General features: G+C 49.6%; 1 protein-coding gene across 1 annotated transcript in view; it reads left to right on the top strand.

Annotated features, from left to right (window-relative positions):
* Nucleotides 1-4,079: 4,079 nt before the first annotated feature.
* Nucleotides 4,080-7,960, top strand: part of DCHS2 (dachsous cadherin-related 2) — a 239,355-nt gene continuing 235,474 nt past the window's right edge. Inside the window, exon 1 of the mRNA XM_023513453.1 lies at nucleotides 4,080-6,098. Coding sequence (XP_023369221.1) covers nucleotides 4,083-6,098 — 2,016 coding nt within the window. The 5' untranslated portion in view covers nucleotides 4,080-4,082. The remainder of the gene's footprint in view (nucleotides 6,099-7,960) is intronic.

Here is a 7,960-nt window from a genome sequence, read left to right as displayed (position 1 = left end):
AGGAGACGATGGGAAGAAACTCTCCGTGTTTCACACGATCCTCCACACTTGCCTTTAAGCACCATTTCTAAATATACAGTTTGCTTTTTTTGTTGCACTCTCAAGTAGTCACTTCTTTGTGCCTGTTCTGCATTTTCTCACAAACATGCCAGCCAAGTCCTCTCTCTGCAGTTCCTGCAGGTCTTCCCAAAACTCTGTACTATATCACAATACTGATTTCATCAAGAATTTAGAAGAAGACAATCTGATTAAAGAACATCAGGAAGACAATAAACAACCAATGAAGACCATGGACATTGGAGCATAACTGTCTGGGTTCAGACTCCAATACCACTGCTTACTACCTGTGCGACTTTGACCACATTACTTGTAATGCTCCTGAACCTCAGTTTCCTCATCTGTAAAATGGGGATAATAATTATAATTCCTTCCCTAAAAGGTTGATGTGAGATGCTTTGAACACTGCTTTGAGCACTTAGTAATTATTTATATTTTTAAGTTAACTATTGTAAAGCTGAGGACTATCTGTCATCTGGGAGAAAATATTAGCAAAGATGGACTGACTTCCTGTCTTACTTAAACCACGTAACATGAGGTGAAGATTGGCCCCGAGCCTTTCTGTCCAATGATAGTTATAGTTTCTATTTATGATAGGTGAGATTTTTCACCTTTTAACAGCCACTCCCTTGGAGTTGGAGGTTATGAAGTTAGAGTTTGATATTACTGAGAATCTCAAAACAATTTACCCCTAAAACATTTCATCATACAAATGAGTGTAAGATAAATGATACTTGCTGAACACTTTCTATGTGCCAATCCATGTATATTGTCTGATTTAAGGATCATAGTATCCCTGTAAATTAGATGTATCATCCTCAAGTTACAAGGAAACTTAGGCTTAATATTTAAATAACTTGTCCCAAATTATAGAGCAAAATCGGGCTTGCCCAGCTTCAAAGACAAGACTTTTGCTGGTTATACTATGGTATTCCTCTCAAAGGGATCAGATCTTATCCTATTTCATTGAGGCTCTTGGCTCCTGAATTTTCTAAAATTATTTTTCAGATATTTGAGAAAAAGCTCTTGATTCTTTTATTTTGCCAAATTGAATTCTTAATTCTAGAATGCTGCTCAGGACATTCAATTATGGGTACTGTGAAGTGAGCAAGAGACCTTGAATTGTACTTGCTTGGATTATAAAGCCTCAGAACTAACAGGAAAATAAATGTTTGAGGTTCTTGATTTTCCATTTGTTTTCCACTGTTTATAAAGAACGTGTCAGTGAAATATGCAGAAAAAGATGTTTCGTTTCCTTTATTCTTAGACTCAAGTAAATATTTGATAACAGTACAATTTACAAAATAAGCTGAAGAAGCTCAAACATAAGCTCAAGAAGCCCCATAGAATGATATGAATGAGTAGATTGTGCAGATAGAATTCATCACAATGAAGGTTCTCATGGCCGGTACGTTTTTTAGTTATGGCTTCAAATCTCTACTTTAACAGACTTATCCACCCATCTACTCACAGGTTCAACCATCCATCCACCCAATGCATATTTAATGAATAGAGACCCACTGTATTCTAGGTACTGTTCTAGGTGCCAGGATAAAACAATGTTTAAAGTGCGTAAAGTTGTGTTGCGATGAAACAAATGAATACAGCAAGCTGAGTTCAGGTGATCTAACTGGAGTATAAGGTGAGGATAACGAGTTTAAGGTGCAGAGGTTGTTTGAGGTAGGGTGATCAGAGAAGGGCTTCCTTAACAGCTGGCATTTGAGTTGAGACTTGAGTGAGAAAGAGCCAGAGCTTGGCAAAGCAGGAAATGAAATCTCGGCATGCAAAGTTCTAACAATTCAAGTGTACCAAGATCAGAAGGAAAGCAGTATGGCTGAATCCAGGGTTGGGGTGTGAGGCAAGATCAGAAAGGTGGGTAGGAGCTTGTATATTAGAAGGAGTCTGACTGAAGCACAGACAGTTCCCAGGTTACAAACCAGATAGGTTCTGTAGGTTTGTTCCTAAATTGAATTTGTGAGTTGGAACAGGTACATTTAGTAATACCTGTAATAACCTCCGTGCATAAGTTCAAGTCATAGGTCAGTCAGGTGTTTGTAACTTGGGGACTGCCTTTATAATAGAATTATATTGCAGGTTCTAAGCAGGAGGTAACATGATTTGAGTTAGCTTTGAAAACATCAATCTAGATGCTTAGTTGAGAATTACTTAAAAGGCAGGAGCAGAGGCAGGGGACCTGGTTAGGGTAAGATTGAAGAGGCTAAGGAAAAAGAAGACCCCAACACTCATAACGAATCTTAACGTTTAAGGAGACTTCAGGGATGAAAGTGGAATTCATTTTCAACAATGTCTTCTTTTACAGGCAATATGTCTGCTACAAAATAAATTGTTATTTTGTGGATGGTACAGATGACCGTGTGGCTTTGTATTACTCCACTATATACTACAAAGGCATTTTACTGTTGCTGCAAGGAACCATGATGCAGAGCTTTTGGTCTTCCCCAAAGGAGAGGAAAAATATCTAGGAAATTAATTCTTCCCTCCTGCCGAAATGCAAACTTGCAAAAACCATTTGGTAAATATGGCCTACCATTCTTAAGAGGCCATAGTCCCTCCTTAGGCCCACTTCGTTACAGGCCATTTATCAGTTTCTACTGATTATTGTGGATAATTGAAGGGAAATTGCGAGTATGGAGATTTACTGGCATTTTCTTCGGACTCAGAAGCTAGTTTTGAAAGTGGTATCGGAAGGGTGGCCCTGCCTGAAAACTTCTGGCATAGGGGTGGTGCAGAGTGCTGGGAGGTGGAGGGTTTTCAGCCACCCGGTCTTTGTGCTCGTAAATCAGCCTGTAAAACACTCCGGAAGTGTTATGATGGCGCCGAATGTATAAAAAAGGTTCGCAGGCCCAATCTATTGTCGTCATTCTTGGTGGCAGAGGGGAGTGACAAGACGCTCAGATGTCGCTGAGTAGTAGCGCGGCATAATAAAGCGTGGTTTGCACCATGTGTGTCACAGATTTCTCGGGTTTTCTGGAAGGTCTTTCCAAGTTCCTCCTTCTCCCCCTTTGCAGTCATCCTGGCCCCAGCTGTGCAGCGGCCTTTGACTCCATCTGTCCTTCCGCTGGGGACGAGTCTCTCTTGCCAAATGGGGAACACAAGTTTGGCTCCCTAAAGTGATTATAACCCCCACCTTCTCCGCTCAGCCGAGCCAAGCGTCAGGCCTTTTGGAGGGACCCGCCAGGGGATGGTCGGAGGTGGGGGCGGCAGGGAGAGTCCGCGTCCCTCACCTCCCCCACCCATCACCACTCGGCAAGCCAAGCTAGGGCAGACGCCCCGCCTGCGGGTCCCCACCCGGCCCGCGGTCCAGATCTCCAGGTCCTTTTCCATTTGATTCTGTTCCGCCCTGCTGCAGAGAAGCAGCTCGCAGGTTGGAGTTTGCCCTCGTGTGAGCCGCGTCACTCGGCAGGGAGGGGAGGGAGAAGGGGAGGCGGCGGAGGCTGGGTCAGAGGGGTCCTCCGCTCGCAGAGACGCTGCGGGGAGCGACCGCCCCGCCTCTCCGTCCCCGCTTCCCTCGGGCCCCGCGCCCCTACTCTCCTTCTCCCCGCCCGTACTCCACCTCCTGCTCCGGCCGATCCCAATCCTCTCCTCGTGTGCGCGCGCTTTAAATAATTTCCTCCTTTTTTGGGAAAAAAAAAATGCACCTGACTTTACCAGGGGGAAACTACCAGCCGAGCAGAACAAGGAACAGATGTAATAGGAATAAAAGGAGAGAGAAAAAGAGATGAGACTCGTTTAAAGAAACCCAGGGGCTGAAGAGGTGGCTGCAGCGGCAGAGGCAGCCAGAGCTTCCCCGTCTGCCTGAGCGGCAGGCAGAGGACGTTTTCACCAGTTGCAGATGTAACCCCGGGAACTCTTGGGTCTGTCGGTTTATTTGCCAAACAAAGTCTTTTCTTCTTCGGCTAGGACACCGAAGAGGCTCCTGGATTTTTTGCTATCCCACCGCAAGCTGGCAGTTACCCGGGAGGCTTCCCCAGGAGCCGGGAGATAGGCACTGTTCTGGGCGGAAGATGGGCTCAGGGAGTCAGCAGCCTGGGGCTCCCGTCGGGAAGAGCCTTCCGTTCCCCGGGAGGAGAGAGTCACCCCGCCAGTGGCTGGGCGGCTGCGGCTGCAAGGCGCTGCGCTCCCTGCTCGGGCTCTTGGTGCACGTGTGGCTGTGGGCGGCCTCGGCCTCTTCAGCCCAGTTGTTCAACCTCAGCCTTTCCGTGGACGAGGGGCTTCCCCCGGACACGCTGGTGGGTGACATCCGCGCCGGGCTGCCCGCCGCGCAGCAGCTGGAGGGGAGCGGTTTCTTTCTATCTGAGGACTCGGATGACTCCCCGCTGCTGGACGACTTCCACGTGCACCCGGACACCGGTATCATCCGCACCGCGCGGTGCCTGGACCGCGAGCGGCGGGACCACTATAGCTTCGTGGCCGCCACGCTGCTGGGTGCTGTAGTGCAGGTGGACATCCGTGTCAACGACGTGAATGACCACTCGCCCCGCTTCCCCCGAGACGCCCTTCAACTAGACGTCTCAGAGCTCACCCCGCCAGGTACCGCCTTCCGCTTACCAGGTGCCCAAGACCCCGACGCGGGGCTGTTCAGCACGCAGGGCTACACCCTGGTGCAACCGGCCGACCTGCTCCAGGACCCTGAAGGACCGTTCTTCCAGTTGCGCTATGGGACTCCGGGGCTACCACCGTCGCCGCTTTTGTCGGGCTCCCCCTCTGTCCTCGACACTCTGGATCTGGTGCTGCTGCGACGTTTGGACAGGGAGGTGGCGGCGGCGCACGAGCTGCAGATCCAGGCGTGGGACGGCGGCCGCCCGCCGCGCACAGGTCGCCTGCGCGTGGAGCTGCGCGTTCTGGATGAGAACGACAACCCGCCTGTCTTTGAACTGGGCGAGTACCGCGCAGCGGTGCGTGAGGACGCCCCGCCGGGCGCCGAGGTCTGTCGCGTGCGCGCCACTGACCGTGATCTGGGGCCCAATGGCCACGTGCGCTACAGAATCCGCGCGCGGCAAGTGTCGGGAGCGAGCAGCGGTGGCGGGCCATTGGGCGACGCGGCCTACTTCGCAGTAGAGGAACAGAGCGGCGTGGTGCGAGTGCTGAGGCCTCTGGACCGCGAAACGCAGGCCTGGCACCAACTTGTGGTCGAGGCCCGCGACGGAGGCACGGAGCCTGAGGTCGCTACCGTGCGCGTGGCCATTGCGGTGTTGGACGTAAATGACAATCCGCCGTCCATTCACCTGCTTTTCCTCACTGAAGGAGGCGCCGCCAGTGTCTCCGAGGGCGCCCGGCCAGGAGACTACGTGGCTCGTGTCTCAGTGTCTGATGCGGATGGTGAACCCGAGAAGGAAGAGGAGGCCACTGGGCAGCTTGGTGTGGGCCTTGGAGACGGAAGCATATCACTGTCTTTGGAAGGCGGCGAGGGAGCCTTTGCACTACGTCCGGGTGGTCCCCCAGGGGTATTTTTCCTTTGCGTCGAGGGGCCCCTAGACAGGGAGAGCCGCGATCTGTATGAATTGCGTCTGGTGGCCACTGATGCGGGATCCCCACCGCTGAGCAAGGAGGAGACACTGCTGCTCCGGGTGGCCGACCTCAATGACCAACCGCCTCTCTTCAGCCAGGGGCAGTACCAGGCCTCAGTGTCGGAGGCCGCGGCCCCTGGCACCGCGGTGATGTGGGTCACCGCCACTGATGCCGATGAGGCTGGCACTGATCACGCCTCTTTGCGCTACACGCTAATTCAGCTTTCGGCTCCCTGCAACCCAGAGGCTCTGTCCATGGCAGAGTGTGGACCGTCTTTCACCATCGATCCTAAAAGCGCGGTGATCAGCACTATACGGACTCTAGACCGAGAGGCCCAGGAGGTGGTGGAGCTAAGAGTGGTGGCCCAGGACCTCGGGGAGCCTCCCCTCTCTGCCACCTGCTTGGTGAGCATCACTGTAGATGACGTGAATGACAACGAGCCCATCTTCCAGAGGCAGGTGTACAACGCCACCCTTGCAGAGCATGCCCCAGTTGGATACTGCTTTTTGCAGGTGAGTGGGTCAGACTTGGGGGCCAACCAGAGGGCCTGAGAAGGGATGGAGAGCGTTGTGAGTGGGCCTGGGAAATTGTGAGGAGGATGATTATATTCTGGCTTCCAAACCAGGAGACAGGGGCTATAGTCCCCTCTACAGTGAGGTGAATGTATGTCCTCTGGTCACCTAACCTTCCTGCTGGAGTCTTAGCTCCGTGATCTCTAGGTTCCTTTCTACTTCATAGGACATTTCTGACTTCTTCTTCTTCTTCTTCTTCTTTTTTTTTTTGCAGTTTTGCTGGGGCTGGGTTTGAACCTGCCACCTCCAGCATATGGGGCCAGCGCCTTACTCCTTTGAGCCACAGGTGCCACCCCTGACTTCATTTCTTATGGAAGCCAGATTTGCTTCATGCTGGCTGTGTGTACCTAAATCAGTTTGGGAGGAACCATCCTTCTAAATCAGAACACCTGCAACTGGCAAGGTCTCTTATTTTTGAGCAGCTTGATGTGGCATCCTAGGGAATAAGGTAGCCCTGAGTTTTTCAATGACCACGTGTATGTCTCTAACCCCTGAAATGGTTTTGAGTAACCATTTCCATTCATGCATTTTCCTACCTTCTTTACTCAAGTCATCTTTTTTAGAGCCTCAGTTGTGTGCTGAGCCCCTCCTGTGATGCCTTCAGGACTCTGAGGTCGGTGGGGTTCCCTCACCACCCTTTATGAAATGGACAACTGCACCCTGCATTTTGATTTGGATGTCTTCCCTTTTAGAGTCCTTCTCATCTCTGCTTCACTGTCAGAAGGTCCAGTTTTGCCCACTTCTGGTGCTGCTCTTTTTAGCTTCCAATTCCCTATTACTTATTTCATGTGAGATAATCAGATTTCTGAGATTGATTGATTTACTCCAAAAAAAAAAAAAAAGCCTTGAGTGAGTGAATAGAGTGTGAGGAGTAAAGCTGTAAAGCTTTATTTAGTTCTCAGACTGGATTGTTTTAAGGCCTCTACTATTTTCAGCTAGGGTGTTGAGGCTTTAGCCTCCAAAGTTGTGTCTTAAATACTAACCTTTAGATAAGTGAGGTGTGAGTCTCTTACGGGCACGACAGCTTCCATCACCTTGATCCTTTGGGTATATGGGTGATAATCATCATTTTTTTCTGTAGCATGATTAGCAACTCAGAGTTGCTGAGTTATTAAAAGTTGGCTTGAAAATTAATTAATGCTTGCTGTTGAAACAGACAAATCCAGAAATACTGGGGACTAAAATTATCAAAGTATATTTCTCTCTCAAGCAGAGTCTAACATGTGATGCAGCTTGGCTGGTTCCCTGCTGTCTTAGAGAGCCAGGTGTGGGAGTGACTTTGATTACTTCCACCAGCCACTCATTGGCCAGAGCGCTGTCATCGGGCCTCAGAGGTATTGCAAAGGAGGCTGAGATGGGGATGCCAGTGTCCACGATGGTTTCTGTCAGGGATTTCTAAAAATGAAGTCATAATAGTGGAGAGGTTGGGCAGATGATTTCCAATATTTCTTCCATCTGAAAGACCCTGAGGATCTTGGTCTGGAATAGTACCGTTGGGCTCCGTTTGAGGGAAAATAAGCAGAGCAGATAAATTGTGATTCTTTTCAGTAGAAGTTGTCTTTAGTTGTTTCTAACATTGTGAGATAATTCTGCTATGAGGTGTGAGTTTATCCCATTATGTGTCTCAGTATGTGGTAGATCCATTATGGGAAGCTGAGCTTGGCTCAAGTGTAGGACTGTACCTCCAACAATTGCAGAAAAAAACCTTTCAAGGTTGCCAAGTATTGCTGCAGACAGTATTAAATTGTGCTGATTAGAATTTCTGGAAATTCCAGTGATCTAGTCCCTCAAGATTTGCAGGA

This window comes from Otolemur garnettii, unplaced genomic scaffold (assembly GCF_000181295.1).
Source record: "Otolemur garnettii isolate 467f Iridium unplaced genomic scaffold, OtoGar3 scaffold00041, whole genome shotgun sequence".
Classification (NCBI taxonomy): Eukaryota; Metazoa; Chordata; class Mammalia; order Primates; family Galagidae; genus Otolemur; species Otolemur garnettii.
Note: the sequence above shows the minus strand (reverse complement) of the source record. Positions and strands in the feature narration are given on the sequence as shown.